At 42.2% G+C, this 14,809-nt stretch overlaps 1 protein-coding gene and 1 pseudogene across 1 annotated transcript; both read left to right on the forward strand.

The window, feature by feature from the left end:
• The first annotated feature begins 3,264 nt into the window (after positions 1–3,264).
• LOC129838262 (beta-2-glycoprotein 1-like) lies at positions 3,265–7,994 on the forward strand (annotated as a pseudogene).
• Positions 7,995–8,600: 606 nt separating this feature from the next.
• LOC129838254 (beta-2-glycoprotein 1-like) lies at positions 8,601–14,538 on the forward strand. Its single transcript, XM_055905077.1, has 8 exons — positions 8,601–8,816; positions 10,604–10,780; positions 12,300–12,396; positions 12,609–12,685; positions 13,016–13,204; positions 13,674–13,853; positions 14,023–14,220; positions 14,316–14,538. The coding sequence occupies exons 1-8, from the start codon at positions 8,747–8,749 to the stop codon at positions 14,369–14,371; spliced, it is 1,044 nt and encodes a 347-aa protein (XP_055761052.1). The 5' UTR covers positions 8,601–8,746; the 3' UTR covers positions 14,372–14,538.
• Positions 14,539–14,809: the final 271 nt, after the last annotated feature.

Raw genomic sequence — 14,809 nt, forward strand, 5'->3', positions numbered from 1 at the left:
GCCATCTCCTGAAACACACACTAAAATACAAAACAGAACACAGAAACTGGGGAACGTAACAATATGTGGATATCGACTTTACCACTTCGGCATGCTTTTGTGGCAGAGTCGATGCCATGTAGTCCTACGGCCAGAAGGTTGAGGGTTTGCCGGCCACCACAGACGAGCCCACTTTCCCTTCCTATTTCATTAGGCCCACACTGTGATCAGAGCCAGCTGAAGACAATGATCAGCTAGCGGGAAATCAGATGTTGAACATTTTGATGCCATATTTATATAACATATATGCAATGGATTTTCCACCAACACGGACACCAACAGGTCTGTGTCAGTGCAACATAACCAATAAACACAGTATACTGACTTCAGCCACTTCAATATCACGGTTTGAGTTTTCAACACCACAATAAATAGACCATGTCGATCCCGAAAAACAGAAAATACATTCCTCCCCACCTTGTAGGCTTACCAAGTATCGAAGAGTCCTCTTGACAATCTCCAAATGTCATGAAACTTTTTTTTGGTGTTTTGTAACAGATATCTCTTTCCATTAACCAAATGGCCACGGCACAGTTTGGATTGATTGATTGATTGATCTGTCAGTTAACGTATTTCCATTGTGGTCCATATTATTATTGTTTTTATTTTACATACACACACAAATATATACATACTGTACATAGATACAGACACATTACAGAGATACAGACACAGTACAGAGATACAGACAGAAAAGGTTATACTGTTCTCACATTAGCCAGCTTTTGACGTTCTTTTAAAAAGTGGTTATGGTCGGTATGGCTTTGAGTTGCTGTGGTAGTTTGTTCCACTCGACAACACCGGTATATAAAAATGTGTTCTTACCAGATATACTTTTATTTTTAAAACAGTGAATATTAGAGTATCTGTCTCTGATATTATGCTGGAGGACATCTCTAACAAAGGAAAAATAGTTGGATAGGTACCTGGGGGCTGAGTCTGTGATAATGCTGTGGACTACGCCAAGTTTAATTAATAGTACTCTTTTTTTCCCCACAGATAGCCAGCCTAGCAGCTTAAAATGCTCGACATCCAGATGAGTGTGAATAGGGAGTACAATTATTACATGCTTGTTTTGGCTGGTTTGTAGCTTATTTTTTAACGTTTGAGGCTGCTGGTGAACCATGATGTGCAGGCATAATCAGTGACACTGGACTGGCACACTTGCCATAGCCTTTAGGGTGTCTATAGCTAGGTTTCCATCCAATTGGCAACAGATTTTTATGCTATCATTCTAAAAATCTGCATTAAAAAAATATGCACATTTTCCTATCAGAGTTGTGTTTCCATCAAATTAACCTGTTGCGGATAAAAGTCTGTCCATAAATAGGTAGTGCACATAAAAATAACTTTTCGGTTAAATTCCCATGTATCAGAATTTTTTTAACAAATTAAATGGGTTTCCATCGCATTTTCAACTCTAGGCCTACTGATGGATTTGTCACAAAAAAAATGTTGCGTAGGTATAGCTAATGTGCCCATTATGGTATTGGCACATGTGCTCTATCCAATAGCTCGCAAATATAGTGCAGGTATAGCCCACCTACATGATGAGATTATTTTGATTTGTCAAATGTCAGCCAAACTCATCACCGTGCACTTTCACCACCCTGTGAAGTTCATTATAACCTGTTTAATTTGTTGCCTTATAAACGGCATGCTTTCCTGAGTCCTTGTGGGAGAACCACACAACATATCACTAAAGCATTCCCAACGCCATTTCTCGAATAAGGAATTTTACTGACACAAAAAGATCCCACCTTGTTTAGCGTATTTTGTTTTGTCAACATTTGGAAAGTTTGCCAAATAAATTAGCTGTTTCCATCTATTTTCTTTTTATGGATACCTGGTTAATGTCAAACCGTTTTGAGGATGCTGGAGTTATATTTTGGTCGGACGTGTGTATGCCTACAGAAGACTTCGGAAGTAGCCTAATCGGATTAAAACATTGTGACTGGTTGTGTTTATGCCACATATAAAAGGTAATACATTTGAAAGTAAAATGAGAAATATTTCGGTTGTGTTGAAGGGTTAGAGTCTAGGTGCGCGAGGAATAGCCGCTCGGGCTGGAAAGGATGCGTTTGAAACTTTCCTGAATAACTGGGCTTGTCGGGAGCATATGTGGCCACATTATCATCGGACGACTTGGGAGAGTGATGATCTGCAACAGACTCTCAGTATCAGAAGTAAAAATACAACCAGAATGGCCTGCCACTGTTACTTTTTAGACCTGTATAAACTATCGAGAGTATTCCCACAACAGATCCACATGGAATGAAACATTCAACCCGCAGGGCTTTTGCGCCGTTATTCTAATGACATTTTCACTGCAGCCTAGAGTAGAATTGTTGAACTCACTTTAAAACAATAAAGCAATTATTGATTGCATTGTGGTGTTGTAGGCTAGTCTATGTAGTAGAATTGTATTGTCCCTAAACACGATCAATAGGGGAGCTGCATGCTACAATGATGCCTCTCCGCTGCCTCTCAGCTATTCCTATTTGTTCTTGTGGATTCATATTATAAATCGATGCAGTTTTGAATGCTTTTATGTGTGCTATGATAGCTATTGCAGATCTGGACAAACGACCCACCTACCGTTATTGTCACTGTGAATGGTGGATAGAGGGCCTGATAAACAGTTAGACAGGTAGACTACATTGACCTGTGGTATAGTAAAAATTAGCACGTGGAAAAGCCTAGTGCATACGGGAAGTACCGAAACACCTTAATGTAGGGGAGGGTGCATGCAAGCAGATGAGGAAATTTGGCTAGGATGGAAGAAATGATATAGCAAATGGAAACCAAGGAAAAAATGGACTACCCTCCCCTGGCCATTACATTGGGCAATGGCCAAAATAAATACCATCTGAATCAGGCTTAACCTGTCCTATCTGAAAGACACAGGTAGGGCAAGACTGCACAGCAGCACTTTAGAAACCAAAGCTAATTCAAATTACAGTTTTTCTAAAGTATTAGCATTAGTATTACCATAATGAAACCTGTATTTCATACAGCTGATACATGTTATTATTCTGAATCATTGTATTGAGGGTGTATGTGTACTGAGTGAAAGTTATCCTTCAACTCAGAGTAAATATGCATGTGCTTTGAACTTTGGGTTCAATCAATGGAAGCCTATTTCAGACGATCTGATTGACTTTCAGGGTTTTTGAATGGACCATTTACATTTTTCACCGTCCACTGCCGGGAGAACCCACACAGTTTCTCTCAACCCCACAGAAGATGAATCCAACCCTGGCTTTGCTGCTGCTCTGCCAGCTTGCCTTGTATACGTCAGTGACATGCAAGAAAGGTACGGTTAAAAATGTATTTTTCATTTACAGAATACAGTGGGGCAAAAAAGTATTTAGTCAGCCACCAATTGTGCAAGTTCTCCCACTTAAAAAGATGAGAGAGACCTGTAATTTTCATCATAGGTACACTTCAACTATGACAGACAAAATGAGAAGAAAAAAATCCAGAAAATCACATTGTAGGATTTTTAATGAATTTATTTGCAAATGATGGTGGAAAATAAGTATTTGGTCAATAACAAAAGTTTCTCAATACTTTGTTATATACCCTTTGTTGGCAATGACAGAGGTCAAACGTTTTCTGTAAGTCTTCACAAGGTTTTCACACACTGTTGCTGGTATTTTGTCCCATTCCTCCATGCAGATCTCCTCTAGAGCAGTGATCTTTTGGGACTGTTGCTGGGCAACACAGACTTTCAACTCCCTCCAAAGATTTTCTATGGGGTTGAGATCTGGAGACTGGCTAGGCCACTCCAGGACCTTGAAATGGTTCTTACGAAGCCACTCCTTCGTTGCCCGGGCGGTGTGTTTGGGATCATTGTCATGCTGAAAGACCCAGCCACGTTTCATCTTCAATGCCCTTGCTGATGGAAGGAGGTTTTCACTCAAAATCTCACGATACATGGCCCCATTTATTCTTTCCTTTACACAGATCAGTCGTCCTGGTCCCTTTGCAGAAGAACAGCCCCAAAGCATGATGTTTCCACCCCCATGCTTTACAGTAGGTATGGTGTTCTTTGGATGCAACTCAGCATTCTTTGTCCTCCAAACACGACGAGTTGAGTTTTTACCAAAAAGTTATATTTTGGTTTCATCTGACCATATGACATTCTCCCAATCTTCTTCTGGATCATCCAAATGCTCTCTAGCAAACTTCAGACGGGCCTGGACATGTACTGCCTTAAGCAGGGGGACACGTCTGGCACTGCAGGATTTGAGTCCCTGGCGGCGTAGTGTGTTACTGATGGTAGGCTTTGTTACGTTGGTCCAAGCTCTCTGCAGGTCATTCACTAGGTCCCCCCGTGTGGTTCTGGGATTTTTGCTCACCGTTCTTGTAATCATTTTGACCACACGGGGTGAGATCTTGCGTGGAGCCCCAGATCGAGGGAGATTATCAGTGGTGTTGTATGTCTTCCATTTCCTAATAATTGCTCCCACAGTTGATTTCTTCAAACCAAGCTGCTTACCTATTGCACTGTAGATGTTACACAAGATGCTTTAGCTGTATTTCATATGTGTTTTTATATAATTTACAGCGTAACATTTATGTTCGTCTATCAATATTCCCATTTATCCTCAGTATGTGGCCACCCGCCCGTGACCGACGGTATGGATACACTGGGCCTAAAGCGTGTGTATGAGATTGGAAAAGAGGTGACCTTGGCGTGTGAGCGTGGATAGACACCTGGGAAAGCCAAGACTGCCAAGATCACCTGCTCAGCCTCGGGAGAGTGGACCAAACTGGACCTTGTGTGTTCTCGTAAGTTCCACCCCATTCACAAAACATCCATTACATAATGTGAAGCATAAATTCAGGTAAATTGTTGGGTTTTCCAGAAATCCTGGTTGGACGATTCCAGATTCCTTGCTTATTAGTTCCTGATTCAAAGGACTCTTCGAACTGGGATTTATCGAAAACCTGGGAATTTTCGGAACGTTCCTGAGAATTCTGGAACCCTAAAGTCACCTATACAGTACCATGGACAGTCCATACTTTAGCAAGGGGCTAGGGATATGGGAATATTTTTTTTTAAACAACATTAAAGGCATAAATCATATCCACGTGAATCTTCTACGTTTTTGACACAGCAAAGATGTGTCCTCTCCCCAAGCCTATGCAAAAGCCAGGGATGATTGACGTGCCTCTCAAGAGTGTACTCAACTACACATGTGATGACGTGTGAGGGAAATACAGTGTGGTTTAGTTCTGACTACATTTTGCTGACTCTGCATCTCAGACCAATAAGAATTTGTGTTCTTCAGGTACGTCATGAGCCAATGAGTGTGTGTTTACACAACGGTACCCTCAGTGCACCACCACCAATGTGTAAAGGTATACCATACCTCAAGAACGTAATCTTGCTTTTCTCCATTGTTTGTCTAAATATGGAAATATAGTCTCAATTATTTAAAATATTTCTTCCCTGCAGCTGTGAGTTGTGATCTGCCTCAAGCACCTAAGCATGGTAAAATTGTCTATGACAATAAGAAGTTCACTGGCAATGAAATCCAGTACGGACAGAGTTGGACGTATGAGTGTTTGCCGCCAAGAGCTCCCATTGGCAACGAGAGAAGATCGTGCCTGGCCAGTGGAAACGTGACTGAGCTCCCGGTATGCAAGGGTAGGTGCAGACAGTGGCAGCATAAGCCAAATGGTTTGTGAACAAATCTCATTGGTTGAGAAGTTTTTGAGTGACATCTGTTTGAACCACTAATAAATTATCAATGATCTTTTAGGTCACATTATTACATGGGTCTAGCCTTTTGGGGGCCCTACTTGAGATTTGGTTGCCCCCCCCAAAATGTTTTATAGTTAATTCCCTGCAATTCTACCCATTTTGCCATGGGGTGGAGATCATTTTTTAAAGTTTTAAAGCTAATTTCCTGCAATTCTACACATTTTGCCATTGCTTATGCTGTGTTGAGTGAGAGTGACTAACAAAAGCAATAGGGGCCCATTGGAGGTCAGGGCCCCTGGGCACGTGCCTGGTCAGTTTTTGGACAGATAGCTGGCTAGACTAATTTACCAATCTTTGTTAGCTGACATGGCTAATTGAGTGACGCACAACCAAATTTTGAACCTGCACCTTGTGTATTCTATTATCCTAACTCTCAACAGTAAGTTGAGACCCTGAATTCCTCAAAATAAATACAAATAAAATGTGAGGGTCCCTAACGGCATGGGAACCGCTTATGTCGCTAATGCCTGGAGCCGGCCCCTGACGATGATTCTCTAAAATTGTTATTGTTCATCTACTCCAAGTGGTGATAATTGATCAATTTGCATAATTCTGTCTTCCTCTGTTTCTGCCTTAATTTTAAAAAAGTAATTTAGATTAACCCTGACAATATTACTTGAAACAAGTTATTGCATTGTTCATACACTTTCACTAGCCCTCGACTTTTCTGACCTGTTGCAGAGGTGAGTTGCTCCATCCCACCAACGATAGACCACGGCCTCATCACCTTTGCTGTGATGAGGGAGGCTGGCTACAAGGAGAAGGTCAAGTACCAGTGCCAGGAACACTACGTTCTGGACGGCTCTGAGGAAATACAGTATCAGAATACAGGCAACTGGTCCCGTTTGTAGAGGTGAGTCAATGAGTCAGTGTAGGGTGAAGTTGCCCTTAGACCCTGATCTTCAGGTCAGTTTTGCATTTCCCTCACTAATGGTTAAGGTTAGGATTGGAGGAGGGGAAGCTGACCCTAGAGCTGTACATAGAGGAGGCTGGTGGGAGGAGCTGCAGGGGGACGAGCTCATTGTAATGGCTGGAATGGTTTAAATGGAACCGTATCAAACATATGGAAACCACATGTTTGACTCTGTTCCGTCTATTCCGTTACAGCCATTACAATGAGCATGTCCTCCTATAGCGCCTCCCACCAGCCTCCTCTGCTGCACATAGGGGAAAGTTCACACCCGAGCCATTGAGTCATAGAAAAGGTTGCACTGTTGTTACTCTTGTGGGAACGTCACTCGTGTGTGTCTGTATATCGAACCAGCTTGTTGACTCACGTGTGATTAGATGTGTATCAGCAACCATTTATTTCATCTTTGATGACTGGAATGATTGCGTCACGAGAGTGTACTGCCGTTGTGCCTTTGAGCAAGGCACTGCATTCCCAAAACTTCTCCGGGGTCGCTTGCTGTGTGGCTGACCATGTGTTGCTCCCAACCTATTGTGTACGTGGTGTGTCAGGTTGGGTACTAATACAGAAGAATCTCCATGATCTATTTCATTCTATTCGATTCAATTCTAAACTGAGAGTCATGTTGCTTTGCTTGTCTTCGCTTTACTGCAGCCCCCTGTAAAGTTAACATCAACAGAGGTCGCATCTTCTACCACGCCAAGAAGATCTGGATTGGGGATCTGAAACCCAATAGAGTCCTTCACGGGGAGTCTGTTGTGTTCTACTGTCTGAACAAGGAGCTGAAGTGTGGCCTTCCAGTAGCAAGTCAGTGCATCGACGGCACACTCAATACCCCAGAATGTTTTAAAGGTGAGACCTGTCTATACCAAAATAACATGGTCACGTTCATTATGGCATTTTACAACGTAAATCAAAAATGAGTGTTTCTTATTGGACACGTGTCGTCGTCTCTCCATGTTTCAGTCCATTTTCTTCCGTTTGATGACTAATGAACACGACCCAGAGTAAAATGTGTTGTGGTCACATTTTTAAAGCTTCCCAAACGCTGCTTAGTTGAGTCCTTTTAATATTCTCACAACTAAAATGCCAAATGTGTTTGTGTGTCTGTCTTTCTCTTAGAACCAGGCAAGATGGAGTACACCCTCAAGCCCAAATCACTTCCATCTGAGATTGCGATGTGTCCTGCCGACCTAACAAAACAAACACAATACGAAGAGGAAAAATAGGGCAAATAAATTACAAATAAATATGACTTTTTAAAAATGATCAGTTTATTACTTTGTGTCCAAATAATCCAGCCCTGCTTTGCTAATAACCTGTTATATCCATAACTTTAATGAGCCTGAATTTGATTGCCTGTTTAGTATAGTACATGATACCTGAAAACAACACTAGATGTCAGTATAAGATTATAGTATTTGGAAGCTCTGCTCATACACAAAGGGCTCTGCAGTTTTGGGAGAGAAAAACAAGTTACTTTTTAACTAAGAGTAAACAAACCTCTGTTTTGACTTGAACTCGATATCTGATGGAACTCTTGCCATTTTGCAACAAGAACATCGAACGCAAACTGTATGAGATTACAAATGCATGTCCTGCAGGTTAACAGGTACAAGCACACAAATAAAGATTCATAGTAGTAGGTCTGCGTATGTAGATCTACACCACTGCATCATCTAGCCACATCAATGTTATAGTGCTAGAATAGTTTCAGTCCAACTTTATTGTACCACATAAATGGATTGAAAGCACATTCTATTTTGCAACCATGATTTGGTGACGAGAACTGGTGATGTTGATGGGTACTAGGAATAGGGGTGGGGCATATAACCAGTAAGGCTCACAAAGGTCTGGTGTTTTACAGAAATAGTAAAAGACTCAGAGGTTGCCTCATTCTGCGTTGTCATCAGCCCTTATCTATTTACTTTGAGTAACACAAAAAGTTGTGAGCGCCAATGACGTTCTGATTTTTACCCTTGAAAGCAGAGAGGAGAGACGCTCTTTCCACACCACAGACAATGGCCCCAAGTCTGTATTTGCTGCTGATCTGTCTGCTTGCCTTGTATACACCAGTGACATCCAAGAAAGGTACAGTATCTATTATTACGGTATCTACACTGAACAAAAATATAAACGCAACATGCAACAATTTCAACGATTTTACTGAGATACAGTTCATATGAGGAAATCAGTACATTTAAATAAATTCCTTAGGTCCTAATCTATGGATTTCACATGACTGGGAATACAGATAAGCATCTGTTCGTCACAGACACCTTTGAAAATAGTAGGGGCGTGGATCAGAAAACCAGTTCGTATCTTGTGTGACCACCATTTGCCTCGTGCAATGCGACACCATCTCCTTCGAATAGAGTTGATCAGGCTGTTGATTGTGGCCTGTGGAATGTTGTCCCAAGCCTCTTCAATGGCTTTGTGACGTTGCTGGATATTGGCGGGAACTGGAACACGCTGTCGTACATGTCGATCCAGAGCATTCCAAACGGACTCAATGGGTGACATGTCTAGTGAGTATGCAGGCCATGAAAGAACTGGGACATTCTCAGCTTCCAGGAATTTTGTACAGATCATTGCAACATGGGGCCATGCATTATCATGCTGAAACATGAGATGAGGATGGCAGATGAATGGCACGACAATGGACCTTGCGACAATATATCTTTGTATTCAAATTGTCATGGATAAAATGCAATTATGTTGGTTGTCCGTAGCTTGTGCCTGCCCATACCATAACCCGACCACCACCATGGGGCACTCTGACAACGTTGACATCAGCGAACCGCTCGCCTGCAAAACGTCATACATGCCCAATACATTTGAAACCAGGATTCATCCTTGAAGAGCACACTTTTCCAGCATGCCAGTGGCTATCGAAGGTGAGCATTTGCGATGCCAAACTGCAGCCAGGTCAAGGCCCTGGTGAGGACAACGAGCATGCAGATGAGCATCTCTGAGACAGTTTCTGACAGTTTGTGCAGAAATTCTTTGGTTGTGCAAACCCACAATTTAATCAGCTGTCTGGGTGGCTGGTCTCAGACAATCCCACAGGTGAAGAAGCTGGTTGTGGAGGTCCTGGGCTGACATGGTTACACGTGGTCTGCGGTTGTGAGGCTGGTTGGATGTACTGCCAAATTCTTTAAAAGATTTTGGAGGCGGTTTATGGTAGAGAAATGAACATTCAATTGCACGCTCCCTCAACTTGAGACATCTGTGACATTGTGCTGTGTGACAAAACTGCAGATTTTAGCGTGGCCTTTTATTGTCCCCAGCACAAGGTGCACCTGTGTAATGATCATGCTGTTTAATCAGCTTCTTGATATGCCACACCTGTCAGGTAGATGGATAATCTTGGCAAAGGAGAAATGCTCATTAACAGGGATGCAAACAAATGTGTTCACAACATGTGAGAGAAATAAGATTTTTGTACGTATGAAACATTTCTGGGATCTTTTATTTCAGCTCATGAAACATGGGACCAACACTTTACATGTTGCGTTTATATGTTTGTTCAGTATGTCCCAGCTTTGGCCTGTTGATTTAGAAGCCTTTTGTGTTTCTGTGCTGTATGCTGTGTATGCTGTTCAATATTCCTACGTACTCTCCGAGTGTGTTTAGGCAAATGGGCTTGTGTTATGTTGACAAATACTTTCAGTTACTGTAAGCTGAAAGTAAAAATACACTTTAATAGTCCACCTACCTTTATGCTCAACAAACTATCACTAGACTACAAGTAACATGTCTGGGGAGTTGCACGGGCACTTCTTTGGTTAATCTGTGTCCACGCTTTTTTCTGTGTGTGTGTGTGTTTCTGTGTGTGTGTTTTATTGATCCATCCCGTTACCTGTCTGCCCCCTCAGAATGTGATCGCCCGTCCCTGGGTGACGGTATGAACCCGGAGGCACTCCAGAGGGTGTACTCCCCCGGAGACGAGGTGGTGCTGTCGTGTAAACGAGGATATACACCCACCTCAGGCTCTCGCACAATCATCTGCACTGCTAGCGGACAATGGACCAAGTCTAGACTCAAGTGCTCAAGTAGGTCGCTGTTATAAAGTTTGACCAAAAACAGTAGTACTGTTCATGTATCATAATTTGATACTCAAAAAAACATTCCATGTATTATCAGTTGATACTCACTATATTGCAAGTATTATCAGTTGATACTCAGTATATTCCATGTATTATCAGTTGATACTCAATATATTACAAGAATGATCAGTTGATACTCAGTATATTGCAAGTATTATCAGTTGATACTCAGTATATTCCATGTATTATCAGTTGATACTCAGTATATTCCATGTATTGTCAGTTGATACTGAGTATATTACAAGTATTATCAGTTGATTAGTTGGTATCCTTCACACTGGCGCCCCACAGGGGTGTGTAATTAGGTCCCTCCTGTATTCCCTGTGCACCCACGACTGCGTGGCCAAACACGACTCCAGCACCATCATTAAGTTTGCTGACGACACAACAGTGGTAGGTCTGATCACCGACAACGATGAGACGGCCTATAGGGAGGAGGTCAGAGAACTGGCAGTGTGATGCCAGGACAGAAATCTTTCCCTCAATGTGAGCAAGACAAAGGAGCTGATCGTGGACTACATGAAAAGGCGGGCCGAACAGGCCACCATTATCATCGATGAGGCTGTAGTGGAGAAGGGTCGAGAATTTCAAGTTCCTTTGTGTCCACATCACCAACAAACTAACATGGTCCAAACATACCAAGACAGTCCTGAAGAGGGCACGACAAAACCTTTTCCCCCTCAGGAGACTGAAAAGATTTGGCATGGGTCTCCAGATCCTCAAAAGGTTCTACAGCTGCACCCTCGAGAGCATCCTGACTAGCTGCATCGACCGCCTGGTGTGACAATTGCTCGGCATCTGACCGTAAGGCGCTACAGAGGGTAGTGCGGACGGCCCAGTACATTAGTGGGGCCAAGCTTCCTGCCACCCAGGACCTATTTAATAAGCGGTGTCAGAGGAAAGCCCATAAAATTGTCAGAGACTCCAGTCACCCAAGTTATAGACTCTTTTCTCTGCTACCGCACGGCAAGCGATACCGGAGCGCCAAGTCTAGGACCAAAAGGCTCCTCAACAACTTCTACCTCCAAGCCATTAGACTGCTGAACAATTCATAAAAATCGCCACCGGACATTTTACATTGACTCCCCCCTCTTGTACACTGCTGCTACTCGCTTTTTGTTTGTTACCTATGCATGGTCACTTCGCCCCCACCTACATGTACAGATTACCTCAACTAGCCTGTACCCCCGCACACTGACTCTGTACCGGCGCCCCCTGTATATAGCCCTGTTATTCTTATTCTTATTGTGTTACTTTGTATTATTACTTTTTATTTTAGCCTACTCGGTACATATTTTCTTCTTCTTGAACTGCACGGTTGGTTAAGAGCTTGTAAGTAAGCATTTCACAGTAAAGTCGACACTTGTTGTACTCGGCGCATGTGGCAAATAGTTTGATTTGATTTGATACTCATTGATGGAACTGTTGAACATTGCTGACTGATTCCTTTTGACTTCTGATGCAGCAAAGAGTTGCTCTTTCCCAGAAGCATTAGACCACGGAGACATGGAGTTTCTGGACATTGTCTACCAGAGTACCATCAACTACACCTGCCATGAGGGGTATGAGGAATACCATTTACAAATTCGATTTAGTGTCTCGTTGACGACTGGCCATCTCTCCGTGCTGTCAACGTCTATAACATGTTATTGTATCAAACACATGTAAAGTAGGTCAAAGTTCAAATCACTGTATACCCATACACCTAATATAGTGTGTACTTGATGTTTTTTTTGTTATATAATTTGACAGATTACGGTAATGTGGTCTACAGGTATATCCTGCAAGGAGCCAGTACCATTGAGTGCTTGTATGACGGACAATGGAGTGATCCACCACCAAAGTGTACACGTAAGTGTCTGCCTTATACCGAAATGCGTAGCTACTCTAGCACTTAACAGTAATGATTCCAAATGACCTCACATTGATAATGCATACAAACTCACATTGATAATTACAAATCTATAAGCACAATGTAAACGTGGCCTTATTGCTGTAATTGTAAAGAGCATTCTACAATGTGTAAAACTGAGATTTGAATAATGGCTTTACTGTAGGCTACATTATTCATATTCATATGTTACATCATATGTCTCTGACAAAAATATAGAGAATATCATGTATTTTGATCAAATGTGCTTGATTAATGAGCATGTGAATGAAATCTCTCTCCTCTGTTAGCGGTGACGTGCGGTCTTCCTCCAATACCTAAATATGGGAAAATAGTCTACGACAGAAAGTTCACAGGCAACACGACTGTGTTTGGTTTTGGGGGAACCTACGAGTGTCTCCCTCCACTTGTCCTCGTAGGCAATGAGAGGGGATCGTGCAGCACCAACGGAGACTGGACTGAGCCACCAGAATGTAAATGTAGGTACAGTGTTATCAGTCAAAGGCTCTGATCTGTTGTATTGCTGCAGGTAGCCTAGCGCAGGAATGGGTAACTTTGATGGTGGCGGGCGCTGGTTTGACTACCCAAGCCGACAAGGTGGAAAATCTGTCGATGTGCCCTTGAGCAAGGCACTTAACCCTAATTTGCTCCAGGGGCACTGTATGTGACAATAAAACATCTTTATATTTATTGCTGAACACTTCATGTCACCTCCGTAAAATGTGCAATTCATAACTTTTGTAAACTGAGGGGATGGTTATTAGTGTAACCGTTTGGTTACTTTTCGTTTTGGCCAGATATGTTTGTGATACCTCTGAGGAAACGAAATGAAATACAAATTGCACCTGTGAAGTGGTAGTAAATGACAAGTGATTTGCTTTGTGGATGAAGTTTATGTGGTATATTCTGAACACACACTAACCCTGACTGACCTCTATTTGTTTCCAGTGGTGACCTGTTCAGCTCCAACAGACCTCAACAACGGCTACATGACCGTTAGTAATAAGAGGGAGCACGGCTTCAAGGAGACTGTCAGATATGGATGTGATATAGACTATGTCCTGGATGGGCCTGTGGAGATCGAATGTCTCAAAACAGGGGATTGGTCAATGAAGCCAGCTTGCAGGGGTAGGACCACAGATTTTGTGACAATTTTGTAATTTTTGCTTTTTTTATTACATTGCTGAACCAAACTTATTTGGTTACCTATCAAATCAGTGTTTTTGAATTAGCTGAATGTTGCTGTTTTTGAAATTCGAAATTCTTATTCATCATAATTTCCCTCTTTGTTCCACAGCTTCCTGCAAGGTAGGGATTAAAAGAGGACGCATTCTTTACAACGGAAGGACATTTTGGATAAAGGATTTCGAGCCCAATAAAATCTCACATGCGGAAGTCCTCTCGGTCTACTGTATGAACAAGGAAAAGAAGTGTGGCTATGCAGTGTCAACCCAGTGCATCGATGGAAAACTCAAGATCCCAGAATGCTTTGAAGGTGTGTTTTTTTTCTTGCTAGCTATTTTCGCTCTAAAAAAACCCCAACAACATTACCATCAAGTCTTAATGATGTGTGGGTGTTTTCCTTTCTAGAACCAAGTGATAAATTCGACGATGATTCCCTGCCATCTGAGATAGCCCAGTGCTGAAACTCAACTGTGCATGACAAAGCAAATCGAGACCGAGAACATTGATTGCCTGAATTAAATGTTAATAAAACCATGTGTATTTCTATGTAATGCTATGCATTTGTTCCTCGGGCAAGAAATTCTGTAGAGAACAAATTTTACGATGAATAAAAAATACTGTTTTCTTGTATGTTTGTAGATGATTTAACCCAACATCTTACCCAATAACAGTATAAGTTCAATTTACAAATGATGTCACATGATGTCAGTGTTGTACAGCTGTGAGATACTCTGTCAGGTCAAGTGATCAGGAAAATCTCAAACATGTATGTATGCAAACACACGCACGCGCTCGCACGCACGCGCGCACGCACACACACACACACACACACACACACACACCAAACTCATTGCTACACCACAGGCACACACTGTCGACAGACAACACATCAGCTGACA

This window comes from Salvelinus fontinalis, chromosome 3 (genome assembly GCF_029448725.1).
Source record: "Salvelinus fontinalis isolate EN_2023a chromosome 3, ASM2944872v1, whole genome shotgun sequence".
Taxonomy (NCBI): Eukaryota; Metazoa; Chordata; class Actinopteri; order Salmoniformes; family Salmonidae; genus Salvelinus; species Salvelinus fontinalis.